General features: G+C 37.8%; 1 protein-coding gene across 1 annotated transcript in view; it reads left to right on the top strand.

Annotated features, from left to right (window-relative positions):
* LOC103598824 (dual specificity mitogen-activated protein kinase kinase 5) overlaps positions 1-16,545 on the top strand; it is a 151,557-nt gene that overhangs the window by 55,283 nt on the left and 79,729 nt on the right. The window contains exon 8 of the mRNA XM_008582877.1: positions 2,668-2,732. Coding sequence (XP_008581099.1) covers positions 2,668-2,732 — 65 coding nt within the window. The remainder of the gene's footprint in view (positions 1-2,667; positions 2,733-16,545) is intronic.

The following is a 16,545-nucleotide window of genomic DNA, read 5'->3' as shown; positions in this document are numbered from 1 at the left end:
AATTTTTTTTTTTTTTTTTTTTTTTTTTTTTTTTGTCTTTTTGTCTTTTTTCGTGACCGGCAACGGATCGCAACCCTCAGTGTCGCGCCCGTACCGGACCGGGACCGGCAACGGGATCGCAACCCTCGGTGTTGCTTCCTGCTCCTCGCTCAGCCAGTGAGCGGCCGGTCTGCATGTGGGATCCGAACCCTCGGCGGGAGCGCCGCCGCGCTTCCCAAGTGGCGCACTGTAGCAGTGCGCCACCGGGCCAGCCCCCACCTTAATCATTTTTTTAAGGGATACTGTCTTTTTCAGTAGCATGATTCTAGAATTTGCTCTTCAAAACCATTTTTATCTTTATGAGACTCTGGCAATCTTCCTCCTTACCTGAGTGATTCATATTTCTGTCTTGATTTTTTTTCTGTCTTTGAATTTGTTTACGTAGTGCTTAGTACACATACACATTCAACACTCAACAAACAGCATTCTCCCTCTGCCCTTCTCCTTGTGCCTACCCTCCACCTCCCACCCTCTGCCTGACGATGTTGGATGCCTGCTACCCCTGGTTAGGTTGCAGTGCTGGGAATGCTAGGCAAGTGGCTGCTCCACTTCTCTTTTCAACCTAGTGGGTATTAGCAGTAAAAATACTATGACGTTGGGATTGTAATGGTTGAAGGTGCTCAGAGACATGCCTTACCTACTCCTTTGTCTATGGAGTAGTGGAGGGGATACAACCACAGACTGCAGTCCCTCCAGAGCCTAGACCCTACATACTACTTAGTTACATCCTGCTGACCCTTAAATCTCAGTGCCACTTATTAAGAATTTGTGGACTTGAGTGAGTGGAATTTCTCTCTCTTGGAAATTTACTTCAAGCCATGATGAGAGTGCAGCTTGTTAGGCAAGTTAATGGTACACATTTGGTGGTTAGCGGCATGTTTAGATTACCTAGAGAAATGTTCTAAGGGAATTAGCCTAGTAGCCTATTTGTACCTACCGATACTGGTATTTATATATCCTTTATGGATCAAAGTAAACCAAATAGCAACTCTGCTAGTTCAGTATCTCAGGTCACTTTATGTCTGCTTTTCTTCATGCTGTTTTAAAATTTATCAGTCAGTTCAAAATAAGGAAGTTTTCTTTTCTTTTCTTCATGCCACATCTTTTTTACAGGCTATTTTTTTTCTGTTTTAGTAATGTAAAGTAAGTGAAGAACAGAATTTCCCTCAAGTAGGAAAGTATTTGCCAGTTTTTCTGACTTGTCTATCATTTCTTCACTGACCCAAAATACAGTAATTAGCTGATTGTAAATTGCATCAATCAGATTGTACTACAATTAAATTGGGTGGTGAATTGGCCTTTACACATTCATCTATCAATATTCTTTTAGGGATTGGTAAAACAGCTTGGAAAGGAAGCTGTTTCTGTTACCTGCACTGTACTCCTAATTATCACAGCTCTCTGAAGCTTCAACTTCAGAAATGTATAGAAGAAAAATATTTCCCTTGATAAATGAAGGTTTGCTTTATTCAATTGGTAGAGGTTTAGAGTAGAGCAAAATATTTAAAGCTTTACTATAATGGTCTGAGAGCAAACTATTTTTTTCTGAGTGATATTGAATTAAAAACTCCATCCATTTTCTGCCCGTGCAAGGCAGTGCAATTCCCTGGAAATTGATTTTTTTTCAGGGCTTACCATGGCTTTTCCCAAGCTTTAGCTATATGGAAAATAACGTCTTTATTAAATCCACTTAGTGAATAAAGTTGGCAGTTAATTTTTAAGCAACTGGGCCAATGTGTAGAAAATTACTGAATACATCAAATAGAGTCTGATTAGTCTTAGAACCATTTGACAAATAATTATTTAGGGAATTCTTTAAAAACCCTAAAACATTATTTTGTGGGCACTAACATAATTTGCCTACTATTCATAATACAAATCAGAGTAGTATTTGTGGTATAATAGTTTTTATAGGACCTTTGGAAACATGCATGCTGTTTTTTTATATTAAATTATGAAAATGACTTTATTTTATAAAAATTACATGCCTATATGTTTTCCTTTTGTGCATTATAATGTTTGACTATATGTGCATTTTAAAGTGCATTGATTTGGCACTTTTTCATCATAATATGATTTCTACCTAGTTATTGCTGTATACTAATTTACCATTTGCAAAGGAAAGCTGTATCTACTCTGAGAAAATCATAAACATTCAGTTTGTTAAGTGTTAATTATAGGGTCACCTGAGAAGTTTTCAGGGGCTGATTTATTTACAGATCATGCATTAGATTACTGAGTGTGTGTTTGTGTGTTCTCTTCCCAAGTTTGACTTTGGTTATGTGCAGTGCTATTTGGCATTGGTTATATGCAGTACTGGAGACTGTTTTCTTATCAGTATCTGACCTGACCCTTTTGAGCTATGTTATATCATTCCATTTTGACACCTTTTATCAAACTTTAATGAAATGACCCAGGCAAACAAATTGTCATTAAACTTTCCATCACTTTGTCCCTTGGTATCGTCTTTTATAAATTGGACAGCAAATGTTGTATTGATCTTCTCGTTCTTGCAGCTGAACTTGAAATGACCCAGACTGCTTGTTGTTTATGGCCCAGAGTTGCTTTTCCTTGACATTTCCATCCACAGCATGACATCCTTTTTGTTTTTCTTTCTTTCTTGTGGAGATGAATGAACAAGACATACGGTATCGAGACACCCTTGGTCATGGTAACGGAGGCACAGTCTACAAGTGAGTAGTCAATTTTGTTTAAACTTTCTATCCACTTTTGCCAAATGCGAGGTACCCAGGTTCTCTGTGGCAAAGATTTTTAAATGACCACCGGCACTTAGATTTTATTTCCACATTTGACTCCAAAATTCTGCAAGGCATCTATTTTCTCAAGAATTGCCTGCAAAGTGCATTTATATTGCCTTTTTAATATTTCTGAGTCTGCATCTCTCCTGGGTGAGCGGTTAATAGTCCACCATTAGCAAGTGTACCTTTAACTGTCCTCAAGTTTAATGCATTTTTTTCCTTCACTCTTTAGCACCATTTTTTTTTTCTTTAAATAGCACCCTATGCTAGTCTTCTGCCTATTTAGTTATGCCTATTGGAAGCCAGACCTTATAAATACCATTGCTTTGCCCTGTGTCGACGCTATAAGTTATTAAAAAGCCTTCTTCCTGTTGTATTTCCTTCTTCCCTTCCCCTACTCCCTGAGAGAATTTCTACACATTGATGAATATATTAAGTTATAAAATTCTCCCAAATTCCAGTTGCAGTGATGTTACCCTAAAGGAGCGTTCATTTTCATATTAAAAAATTCTAGCTGTAAAAAATGGTTCTCGCAACAGGGAAGTCTTTCTCATGCAGGGTTTATTCTAGAAGTGAAGAACCATAAGACACCAAACCCCAGCAGACAATTTTTATTAGAATAATATCCTAGATGTTAAACTTTAATCTTGTATTTTAAAACTTAGGTTTATTTAAAAAAAGGGGGGGGGATAATAAGGGAAGTGGGAATAACATGCTCATCCCCCAAGGAAAAATTACAACATGAAATTATGTTAATATTGTTCATTAAATTAATTATTATTTTTAATTGTGTTGAAATACACATAACATAAAATTTACCATCTTAACCATTTTTAAGTGTACAGTTCAGTGACATTAAGTACTTTTACATCATCGTGCAACTGTCAACACCATCCATCTCCAGAGCTCTTTTCATCTCCATTGTTGAGACTCTACCCATTAAACAACAACTCATTCACCCTGTTAAGGTTGTTTTTAGCCAAGAAGCGTGGATAGAACTACTCCTTTCATTAGAGCCACAATGTCCAAGGGAACGTTCTCCCACATGTCTTTAGCATAAGTTCTTTTTTTTTTCCTTTTTGTCTTTTCTCGTGACCGGGAATGGGATCGCAACCCTCAGTGTCGCGCCCGTACCGCGACCGGCAACCGGATTGCAACCCACGGTGTCGCGCCGGCACCGTGCTCAACCAGTGAGCGGACCGGTCTCTATATGGGATCCGAACCCTTGGCGGGAGCGCCACCACGCTCCCAAGCGCCGCACTCTACTGAGTGCGCCACCGGGCCGGCCCAGCATAAGTTCTTTAATTTGCTAGAATGCTGTGGTGACATTAGCAACTTACGCAAGGAGTTTATTTAGCTACCATTGCTAATATTCAATATGAGTGTTGTAAGATTTAATATGTTTTTGACAGCGGCTGCTTATGCAGGGTGAATGTCAGTATTATGGTAATTTTAGCACTTTGTTTATATAGTAGATTTCTTATGAAAGAATAAATTCCACTTATTTTATTGCCTATGTGATTCTTGAGGGGAGGAAACTTAAAGATAATACATTGCATAACCACTTGTCCTTGATCATTGGGCTTCATTTCTGCCTGGGCTTCGGCTTACGTTGTTGTTCTTATATCTCTGGCTTTTAGTTCAACACAAAGAAATGGTATAATCATCAAGAAATAAGAATCCACTTCACTAAAGTCTCTATAAAACTAAGTGTTTGATGTGTTATGATTGAGTTTCTCCTACACTGACTTTACCTTAATAGTGTTGACTATCAAAATTATGGTTTTTCAAACAAAATGATTATATTATAGGCTATGCTACATAAATGAGATGAAGAAAATATTGGAAAATTCGCTCATTGGTAACAAAACTGCCTAATGGGCCTATTTAATTTTTTTCATATAAAATGTAGTAAAGCTAATAAGTGCAAAGCAAAACTTTAATATTTTAGTCTTATTCACTCGATGAGATGTGAATTTCGAGGGATGTATCATGTGTAACTGAAATGTATATTATTTAAAACTTGATACATTTCCATTCTTCAAGTCTAGATGTTTCCCACCATTATATAATATGAAATTCTGGCCCCAGATATTTAAACCAAATGGTAATGTGGATTCCGTGTGCTTTCCCCTGCTGAGCTGTTCTTTGTATTATGTTAGTGACCTAAGCGGGTAATTTTAAATTGGTATTTTTTTTTTATTACTTATTTGGGCTGAATGGATCATAAAGGACATACCTGAGACTAAAGTATAGCCCAAGCCTAGGAAGAAGAAAAGTTTAGGAAAAGGAAGTGAATGCATTTTTATTACTCCATTTTTCAAAGTGCTACAAGTTGCTCCAAAAAGAATAAATTCAGGAAGGACACATGTTATGTTCTCTTCTGAGAAATTCACAGTGAATTTCAAGAATTTTGAGAAAGTAGAGAACAGTGTGTATTGGTGGTTAAGTGTGGGGGCTCTCAGTTTGAATCCTGCTTCTGCCACTAACTAGCTGTGTGACCTTGGGCAAGTTAGATAATGTCTCAGGTTCCCCATCTGTAAAATGGGGATAATAACAGTATTTATCTTATAAGGTTGTTCTGAGATTAAATGAGGTGATCCATAAAAGACTTAACACTGTGACTGACATTTATTTAATGTTAGCTACAGGTAATGGTAGTACTAATAACAGAAAGATTATTTAAACCCTGTACTTCCTATTCTTCTTGACCATGGAACTCTTTCTGAGGAACATCTGTATTTCGCAGAATTACAGTTGTGTTCAACTTTGAGAAATTCTGCATTTATGATATATATTATATTTCTATGTTTTCTTCTATTCTCTAGTTGTTTCATGAATAAGATTTATTATATCTTACATATAATGATTTTTTTTAAATTGCAAAGTGTTTTCTCTTTTATCATAATTTATTTTCAAATTGCTACAGGACAGCTGGTATAATGTTAAGCCCATTTTACCTCTGAAAAAACTAAGGCTTGCAGTCATGTGGCCCTTCAGTGGCAAATCCAGAACTCTACACAGCATCTCTTTTCTTTTTCTCTGCGTTTTTTTCCCTAGGCAGTGTTGTTTCTCAAGGTCAAAGAGAGTCCATTGTGTTTCCTTGTATTTCTAGTGTGCCCAGCACAGTCTTAACGATAGAATAGATGCCTGATATGTGTTGGCTGAAGTGAGAATGGGACAGGTGGAGGATTTTTCAATCAGGTTTTAGTAGAGCTCTTTAATTGGATCCTCCCCATATCTTGGTAGTTTTGGAGGCTGCAAAATGTAGAGGCTGCATAATTATTTAGAACATTCACCTGGAAGAATACGGCTTTCCAAACTAAGGACATATATTTAAATGATTGATTTTCTTTCAAATGTTAAAACTTTTGAGTACTTAGCATTCATTGACCCAACTTACTAGTTGGGTCCTCTTTTCTTGGATAGTACTTCACACTGAAAGGAAAGTAATTAACAGGCCCAGTTACTTTGGAAACACTCTGCAGTTCCATAGCTGTCATCAGACTCTGCTTCCTCCTGCACATTTTTTGATGGAGTCATTCTAGCTTTGGGTCCAGAGATGAAGTAATATTTAACTCTTAGGATTAAATTATGCTAAATCAGTTAGCCAACATTCACTGAAGTATCATCTTTTGTATTCTTTTTTGCTTAATGAAAATTATTGAAATTATTCAAGCTAATAAAAAGCTGATAACTATGAGTAATAAATTAAAAGCTGACTCAAATTATCAGCTTTTTAGCTATGTTTTCTAGTCTCCAGGTATTTGAAAACAGTAGTGAGTTTTTTATCTCCAGCTCCTTCCTAGAGTACAGGTAAGAGTCTAATCTGTACGTTGGGTAGAATTTTCTTAGTAATAGAATAGGTATCATATATACTGCCTACATGGTGTTTTGAAGACTGGATATATACCATTATTTAAGAATTAATTTGGGTACTCTGGTCAAGATGGCAGACTAAATAGTCCCCGGCATCACTCTCTCCGACAAATCAACCACTTTACAACTATATAATAAGGCAATGACAACCTGGGGCCACTAGAGCTCAGAAGAGGAAGAGGAGAGACCTACAGGGTACATGAAGGTGGGAGAAGCCACGATGAAAGAAAGAAAAAACTGCTCCAACCGTTTCGAATCCCGACCACTCCCAGGCTGGAACTGCTGAGCACACGGAGCAGGAGCTGACAAAAACCACATCTGTGCCCTTTGGATGAAGTTGCTTGGAGGCAGAAGGGGAAAAGAGGGCCTCAGGCCAGCAATACCACATAATAGGGTTCCCATAGACCCACGTAGGAGCTAGGAGCCACAACAACTGAGAAAAAGGAGCTACTCAGAGGCCAGTGAGTCATCACAAGGGACTGAAGCACATCCTGTCCTATGGGAAGTGTTTGCAGCCCAGGCAGTGGGGGAGATAGGCCAACCAGGGAACACTGGGGCACAGCAAAGACAGCTGATCTGCCACCCAGTCAGTGTAGGACCACTCAGAGGAGACTGGTCAGGAATATAGAATTGCATAGGGTGCAGTTTGATGAAAAGACTCAGGCCCAGACAAGTGTTTCTACACAACCCAGGTGCACTGGATTTCACTAGACCCGGAAGTACATATAAAGTCAACCATTAAAACCTGAGCTGCACAGAAGCCTTCCCTAGGGAATCAGTAGCAAAGCAGCAATTTAGCTCAACCACAGAGCTCAAGTTCTGGTCCTCACAGGAAGTTCCCCCATTTTAGAAGTAAGCAAAGGGCAACAAATAAGTTCCAGCGCAGAGTTTAAGTGGTGGGAACAGCAAATAATCCAACACAGAACTGAAAGAAAAAACAAAGTACCCACAACCAGACACAAGGTTTGATATTAAATAGTAAAGGTTTCATTTCACCAAGGAACACTTATAACACCTAGAAGTACCAAAAGTCCCGTGGACTACCAAGCCAGAAATGTGGTAGGGCTGCGGTCCTCAGCCATTCCCCCCTGATACCTGCAACCAGTCCTGAGGGTGAGGGTTGAGGGCTGCAGCCACACACCCCCAACAAGAGCAACCAGCCCAGCAACAACTACCAAGCCACTGCAGGAAGTTCCCCGGGCTCTCCTAAGCCTGGGCAGTGGGGGGCTGAGGGCCTCAGCCACGCCCCTTTGACTTATGCAACCAGCCCAATGATAACCACTGAGCTGCAGCAAGAAGGGCCGCAGGTTCCCAAGCTGGGGTGGTGGGGGGCAAGGGCTTTTGCCACACCCCCCTGACATCTGCACCCAGCTTAGCAATGACCAAACCACCACTGGAAGCCCCTCAGTCTCCCCTGTGGGAATGTAGAGGGTGTCACAGGCCTCAATCCCGCCCCTCCTCCTTCCTCCTTCTTCCATCACATTTCCTTCCCCTCTCCCCCTCCCTCCTAACTGCTCTGCAACAACAACATAGAATGTAAAAAAAATTACTAAATAAAAAAAATTAATTTGATCATATCTGGAGGCAATAAGAAGTGGGAAAGTCTCACTTCCTTTCTGTTGTCTTTCCTATTTTAAGAGAGATTTGTTGGGCAGTGGCCTGGGGGTGGTCCTTAGAGATGGCAACTGAGATCATGTGAACTATTTAGTTGTGTTCTGCCCTTGTGATGTGGCTGTAGAGGCCAACTAAAACATTAAATTTGTGTTTGGGGGCTAGAATTATATTAACTCATTATAGTAACATGATTTAATGAAAATTGGAAGCTCTGGTGGTCATTTTATAAAATGCGAAAAGATGTGAACTAAGAAAATGGTGATTAGTAAAAAAAAATTTCTAAACTTGGGATTCCTGAAGGGAAACACTATAAAAAGAATCCTTCATGATAAAAAATATTGGGAACCACATGGTACCCAGAAAACTTTGACTTCCTCTTTCCCCAAACCAGAACAGAGAGCTCTAAGTATGACCCCAGCTTCTCTGCATCAGTGACATCACTCCTTTATATTTTTTTCCCTGACGTGCATCTTGCAAATTAAGAGTAGTTTTTAAATGGTTTTGATATTGACCAGAGAGCTAGGAGGATTGTTTGATTTATTTTGACTTTAAATTTCCAATCAAATGAAGAGCCTTTTCCTTGCAGCCAAGATCATATTTTAAACAAGCAAACAAGACATCATTTTAATGCAAAATTAAATACTTGTATATGGCTGGATTGCATTATAGTATCGTGACAAGCAAGGATATTAATGTTTTCAGAAAATCAATGAGTATTTGTCAAATGAAATTAATTATGTATGTTTCCTTCTGTCGCTCTCAGCATTCACTGTTACAGGTTTGTTTCATACAATAATGTGTATTGTATTGATTAGAATGTAAAGAATGAACCTGAGCTCACGATCCTCTATACCTTTCCTACCTTTGCTTCCCCCCCACCCCTTCATGTTTTCATAACTTCACACATGCTCATATCCATTATGGCAATGATGGATTATTGGCATCTAACCAACATGACAGGATGTCATAGGTCACTGAGCAGAGATTTTCAGACTGTTTCCACTTGAATTAACTATTATTGAAATAGTTTATTGAGATTGAAGTATTGATCATTTTCTGCTAACCTTGGCTTAAGGGAAGGAAGAAGAAGCAGTGGTAGTTTTGAAAGACACTAAATTTCATTTTTAAAAATCTCATTTATTTAGCCTTTTCTTCTTCCTGTTTTATAGCCCTTATCGTTTTATTGCTTGGAAAAGGGTATCTTAGCTTTATTTTTTTATGACAGTATAATTATACTTCAGAAATGCACTTGATTACTATGGGTAACAAAATTGTTCTAGTATATTGGTTTGTCCAATATTGCTATATAAACAACTTTTCAGTCAATTGAGTCTGGTAAAAATCAATGCATTATGGTAATATTTCAAGTAAGAATTTGCTGAATCTACGTGTTTCGACACCATCTCCTTTCAGGGAAAAAATAGTTTCGAAGTGGCAAGACTTCTAATATTTTATTTTAATAAAAACGCTTTCTTTATAAGGAGATTTAATGTCCCCAGCAAAAGCAGTTGTGAACAGGTAAACTTTACATTAGTACTCTTCTGTTATTATAGGGTAGAAGAGATCTAGCTTCCATTTGAAATCTATTCTCTGGCTCCATTAGGAGGGGATAACATCTAGCTTTGACTTCATGCTGCAGTATGCCATTTCCGGATTCATGGGTCTAGTTCTGAGTGCTGAGTTGACAGAGAGATGTGGACAGTTCAGAGAGCACCCAGAGGAACATGGAGAGAATGATGAGGGGTTTGGGAATTGTGCCTGTTCAATCCAGCTTCATTCACTTGTCAAGCAGCCAGGTTCTGAGCTTGTACTCTGTAGAGGGCACTGTGTTGGATGTTGGGGATGGCTTAACCCTCATGAGATCTGCGTCTAGATGGATGCAGAAGTTCTGTTCATAGGTAAGTGTGGGACCTCACAGTCTGGGCTGCATCTCTGTGTGTGTGGTGCACAGATCCTGGGGGCTGACAAAGGAGTGATGATCCTCGGGAAGGATTAGGAAAGGCCTCATTCAGCTGAAAAGTGGTTGAAGGAATTGGTTAATCTTTATCTGATGGAGAGAAAATTAAAGGGCTCCATGTCAACTGACTTAAAGTCAGAAGGGTACTCCTATAGATAGAAGAGCAGGTTTGCTTTGTGTTCTTCAAAGGGTAGACACAAATTGCTTGACTTGAATGTCTCTGTGAACTTTGGTTAGAGTGAGTGATGTTCTCTTCCTATTGTTCTTCCCACTGGATTGTCTTCCCTGGAGGAGAGTTGTGTCTGGGTTATCTTGGTGGGAGTCCTCACCAAGTGAGTGTTTCAGAAATTAACCTGCAGAGGCAGATTCTTCATTGCTGGGTGACTTTGGGAGGTGGTAAACCCCCCCATCTTAAGCAGATTGATGTGGTTATTGTTCAGAACTGCTGAGAAAACAATTCTCACTTAGGCCTGGACATGAGATGGCTCCACAGGTTTCTCCTGAGTCTGAAGTTCCAAAACTAAATTTACCATTCAGCTACCATAAAAATTTTATGACAGGTGTTGCTTGGTTTTGTTCTTTTAATTTTGTCTTATTGTGTATTCATTTATTCACTGAACAAATACTGACTGAGTGACACTATGTGCCAAGGATTATTCTAAGCATGTGCAATCCAGTAGTGAACAATACAGACAAGGTCCCTGCACTCCTGGAGCTCACACTCGTGGGGCAAACAGACAGTAATCAAAGAAATAAATACTAAAGATGATATCAGACCTTGCAAGTGCTATAAAGAATGTAGAAGAGGTGCTCAGGGAAGGCTTATCTGAGGAGGTAATATTTGAGCTTAGACCTAAAGGACAGGAAGGAGCCAGTTGTGGGAAAATCTGGGAGAAGAACCTTTCAAGCAGAAGGAATCAGTCAGACAAAAGCGCTGAAATGGACATGAATATGTTATGTTTAGGCCAGTGTAGTTGGAGTGGAGTGAGCTCAGGGGAGAGTGGAAAGATAGATAGGGCCTGATCACCCTGGGTCTTTTAGTTCTTGCTAAGAAGGTATGGTTACCCCCTTTATACTAGTGAGAAAGATAAAGCTTAGAAGAGTTAGTGGCATGCCCAAGGTCAAGTCAAGAATAGAACTCAGGTCTTCTGACACCTAGATCAATACTTGGGAGTGAATCCCTAGATTAATTGTATGTTTGTGCTAGTGGAGGTGGTATACTTCTTGATTTATAAGATACATTAAATTTTTTTTATTTTACAGTATGTGATATATTAGAAAATTATAGTTTCTTGGTTGGCATATAGCACAGGTATTTGTATACCATAATATCTAGGGTATTTACTTAAATTGCTTTTTTGGAAAATAATTCAGTGGAAGGTCCAAAAGGCATTTAATGTATATAACTTTCTGCCACAGTTTTTTTTTTTCTTTGCTCTGTCGTTGGTTACTTTGATGTAAGAACTATGTTTCTGTTAAATTGCTGCCTTACTGGAGTGAAATATGTCTAGGTTCTGATTTGTACACTAACAATGAATTGGAGGAGCAGGTTACTAAATTAGAGGGGGAAATAGCAAAAGATTTAGGATGTGTATATTAAGCATACTTTTTTTTTTTAAACACTAATTTGCTTTTTAAATGTGACTTTGTATAATGTCCTCTTTACCCCCAAATTTTCGTACTTTTTCTTGTCAGTGTTGCAAAAAGAAAGAAAAAGTATATAGTTTTATTGCTAAAAGCTGAGTTCATGGTTTTTGTTTTGTGAATTCAGATAATGAAATGAAAAATGTTCAGACAAAATTAGAACTTGCTTTAGGGTACAATCAATATGGCATTTTAACAGTGTATTTGGAAAATATGTATTGTGTAAGGTTCTCAACCTTACTGATTCTTATGACTGGTAACTGTAGCAGCAAAATGTAACAATATACTTAGTCAATAAACATAAAGCTCTGATTAAACCATAATTAAGTTTTCAGAAAAGTTATTTAAAAACTATGAATAAAATATATTTTTACATGGTCTCAGCAACGAATGTATAGCCAATGAAACTTTATAGTGGCAGAGAAAACAATACATGGGATAAAATTACAGAATGAATTTTTACCACAAACATCTACTGAGTTAAGTTTGTGTACGCCATTTATGAGTATTCCTTCTTCCTTTTAACTTTTTTTGAAGATAATAATTCTTATTTGTAGAGCACAACTGCTGGGGTAACTGACTAAAAGGGCAAATGAGAAGTTTCCCTGCTGCTTTGGAGGCCCAAGTAAAATGTTTCAAAGGCCCTGCCTGCCTCCATATACCCAAGACAAAAAAGGTGCTTAGAGTCACAGTGGTTGCATTTACATTTCCAAAGTGGGCCACCATCACGTGCCCCATGTTATCCCCCAGCTGCACTGAAATGTAGCTGAGCACAGTAGGTGTCACTGTCCTCATTTGACTTATGAAGAAACTGAAACACAGATAAATTAATGGATTTCCCTGAGGACTCAGAGCAAGTCAGGGATGGGACCAGCACCGAAACCCAGGCTAATAAGAAATTTCTTAGTCCCTTCCCAGTGACCTTCTTAGTAAATAATTACATTTTGGTTCTATGAGGAGCTAAAGTAAGCAGAATATGTGCAAGCCTAAGAATTTCTGCCAACACTTTCTACCAAATATACTGTAGTTGTACTTTGTATTTTTATTTTTTGTGTTAGGCACATGTACCTTACGTATGACTCATGTGAACAAACAGCTGTCTCCCTTCCTCCGTCTTTCCCTGAAAGTTGTCATCTTTGAAGTAACTGGTTAATCCATTGTCAGAAATGTTAATGCTGATCTCTGAACCTCAGTCACTTCAGCATATGATTCTCTGGAAATTTTATCTTTGGTTTTATTCATTGCCATGGTTTTGTGAGTATATTTAAATCATATCTGGAATCTTGTTGATGTTTGGACTTCCTGGCCTTTACCAGTAAGTTAGTTATTTTCTTCTCACATAGACCTCTCTGTGCTTTCTCCTCTCATTTATTTTACTTTTAAAATACATAAGGCATCTTTAAATCTTAATTTCCTTAATGGGTTGGAGAATAGCACCTTCTCTTATCTAATTTCAAAAGCCTCTGTAAAATAAAATGTTGCTAATTTTTGAAGGAGAACATTCTAACACAATTTATGTATTTTTGGAGCCACCAAAGGTATTTCAAAAAGAATATGGTGGAATTTGGCTTTAAATCCAAACACTTTCCTTCTCTTGTCCAAAACATGGCTCCTCAAGGTAGAGGCATAATGCTGTGTGCAAAGAAGTCACTCAGATTTCTTCTCATCATTGGCTTAAAGATTATTCTTCCCGGATCATGTTAGGTATGATGGTAGTTTGTGCTATTCCATTCTTATGTTAAAGGAAACAGTTTCACCAGGTTTATCTTGACCCTAGTAGTGATATGCTCATTTTGCGAAGTCTGTTATGCACAAAAGTGCACAAAATGAAGATAAAGTACCTCTCTCCAGCCTGACAAAAGCCATTCCTTTGCAGAATGGTAGCTGCAGCGAAAGTAAATAAATGAATGGACAGCAATCACAGTCTAGTTGATGAAACTGTTCAATTAAAGCACAGGCATTTACATGGTGTAATTTCCCTAAATTGCCAATGAGCCCCTTTAGACACAACCAGTGTTCAAATTGATTTCAGCATTGATTTTGGCTGAAGCTGATAAATTTCTGCTTGTTAGTTAAAGTAATTTTGCAGAAGACTTTGTACTGCAGTATTGAAGTGTTCATTTAGCTGATGGTTAAAAAAGGAGTTATTTACAGAGGCCTCTACTGTTGTTCTGAGATGGGACAATTCCCCAATCATCTTTTACTTTTAATTTTTTAGGCTTCAGTATACCAATCAATAGGTGATTGAAACTGATTAAAACTTATCCAACCAGCTGCCTCTGGCAGTTTAACTAGAAGCTGAATGATTCCTAAATTAAAGTTGTCTTATTTTGATTGCATAGCCATCTTCCAGAAGAGTAAAGGGCTAACCGTGCTGAAAACTTAAAAGTTTGGCTTTGTTAAGGTATCTCACAAATGTGAAATCACTCAATAGCTATCCCTAAGGCAACTCAAAAATGTATTCAGAGGCTTTTGCCTTTGTGGAGGTTGGAAGTAATAACATGCTTATTTGCCTGCCAAGGAATTTCTTTTTTCAGGCAAAAGGAGAATCTGTAGTATAACAATATATGTGAAGACCAGCTGTTTGTGATATAAATCTTCTTTCATAGCAAAATGAATACTTGAGCTTATTTTTTATTTCATTTTTTAAATTTTTTTATTTTATCATTACACAGTACAGTATAAAACTAGCCATCATGATATCCTGTGCATCTTCCTCCTGGAAATCATCAGCTTTGGATTTATATTTTTTATACTGTTTTGAGGTCTTGATTAAAATAAATCTCTGTTGAATAAGAAACAAGTATTTTCATATAAATTCATGTCGACTTTTCAAGGGTATTGTGGGCAGGATTGTAGAAAAGAGGTTTTTGCCACTCCCCTTTCCCCCTGCCCTGGGGAGCTTCCCCATACTCATTTTATCTAGTGTGGGACAAGTTCTTGAGTTTTTAATGGAAATAGGCTAATATTTCTGTCATAGGGGACATATTATGTCTTGTACTATAGGGAAGAAGGGAATAAATGGCTCGCTTTTCAGAGGTACATTTACTCTTTGACCCACTAGGGTATTATTTAGTGGTCTAGAAGAGGTAATTTTGTAAATTGTACCCCAGTGGTCTGAAAAAGTTAAGGCAACTCTGAAAAGTGAGTCATTCAATCGATTTTCTCTATTGCTTTTTAAAAACCAACACTGAAAATATCCAGAGAACCCTGAAGACAGCAGGAATTAGAAGATGTAGAGGCAACCAGTTATGGTCACACAAAATTTGTTGGGACGTGCACTGGATTTGGCTGCAGAGGACCTGAATTCACTTTCCAGTGCTTATCAGACAGGAATCTAGAAGTAGTTAACCTCACCAAGCTCTGGTTTACCTGTCTATGAAGTGGGGTTAATAAGACTATCTACCTTGCAAATTTTTGTGTAAATCAAGTAGCTTCTCTATACGAAAACTATTTTATAAATTTTAAAGCACAATAGAATATTAGTTATCAGTAGAAAGAGGTTTTCTGAAGTAGCTATTTTTGAATCTGAATTTTGGAAAGTGATTTATTGTTAGTTTCCCAAGAAACTGTGAGCAGAGATTGTAATCACACCATGTCAGGAGAGCATTTCCTTGCTAGTTAATCCTCAGGATATTCCTATTTTCCCCACACGTATTGCTTAACTACACCATTTCTTCTTTCATTCTCATTGTTTGGCTTTATATCTCTTGCCTCTTTGTTTTACCCATTACATTCTTTCAGAACCTTTGATCAAGAGATCACTATGACTATAGCTTCCTTGATCTCAAAGGTATTTAGACCATATATTAAAAGACATTACTCTAGTTGATGTGGGGAGTGTTAAAGGCTTGAACAAGGCCACATCAACTTACGGAAGAAATATGGAGGCAGTGATGACCACATTAACTTTGAGGCAGGTGTGGAGTAAAAGGGGTGTATATAGTTAATATAATGAAGAAATTGTAAAATGTAGGGTTATAGTAGCTTTTCTCTGAAAATTTTTGTGACCCAGCCAGTTCCTCATGTCATATGTAGGTTGATTTATGAGCCCTGTGTACAATCAGCATTTTGAAATTAATATCTGTAATGTAATGACATGTTTGATTTGACACTTAGTCTGGGGGCCCTGTTGTTTAACCACAAATTGTTTTGCAATCAGTAGTCAAGCATCTGTAGTGGGTTTTTAGGCAGAAGAAAGTTGGCATAGACCGCTATTTGAACTAGTACAGTTTACGTAATCTTTTTACAACTGCTGTTTACTTTGGATTTTCTATTTTAACAGCTAGAGGTGTTTATATAATTTAAGGCAACAATTGAGAGTGTTGATTTCTCTGAAACTGTTTAAATTTTTTTTCCTGTGGATGGCTATTTTAGTATCTGACAGCACTCCTTTATAATTCCAAAGCCTGACCATTACTCCTAAACATAATTAGTAAAATCTACCCCAAAGAAGCCAGTCAAGTGAACAAATCTCTAAAAAGACCAAGCAATAAAGCAATTTTTTTTTTAGCTGAACCACAGCTATATTACATTTGGTTACCGAAAATATGTCATCCATAGAGTTTTAAAATTAATCTCACAAGATAGCAAAAGAATTTTGTTTGCGTGTATATTTGTGTACTCACATGCACTTGACTTTTATATGGCAAA

The sequence above is a fragment of the Galeopterus variegatus genome, unplaced genomic scaffold, assembly GCF_000696425.1.
Source record: "Galeopterus variegatus unplaced genomic scaffold, G_variegatus-3.0.2 Scaffold2749, whole genome shotgun sequence".
In the NCBI taxonomy this organism is placed as follows: Eukaryota; Metazoa; Chordata; class Mammalia; order Dermoptera; family Cynocephalidae; genus Galeopterus; species Galeopterus variegatus.
This window is presented reverse-complemented; position numbering and strand designations above follow the sequence as displayed.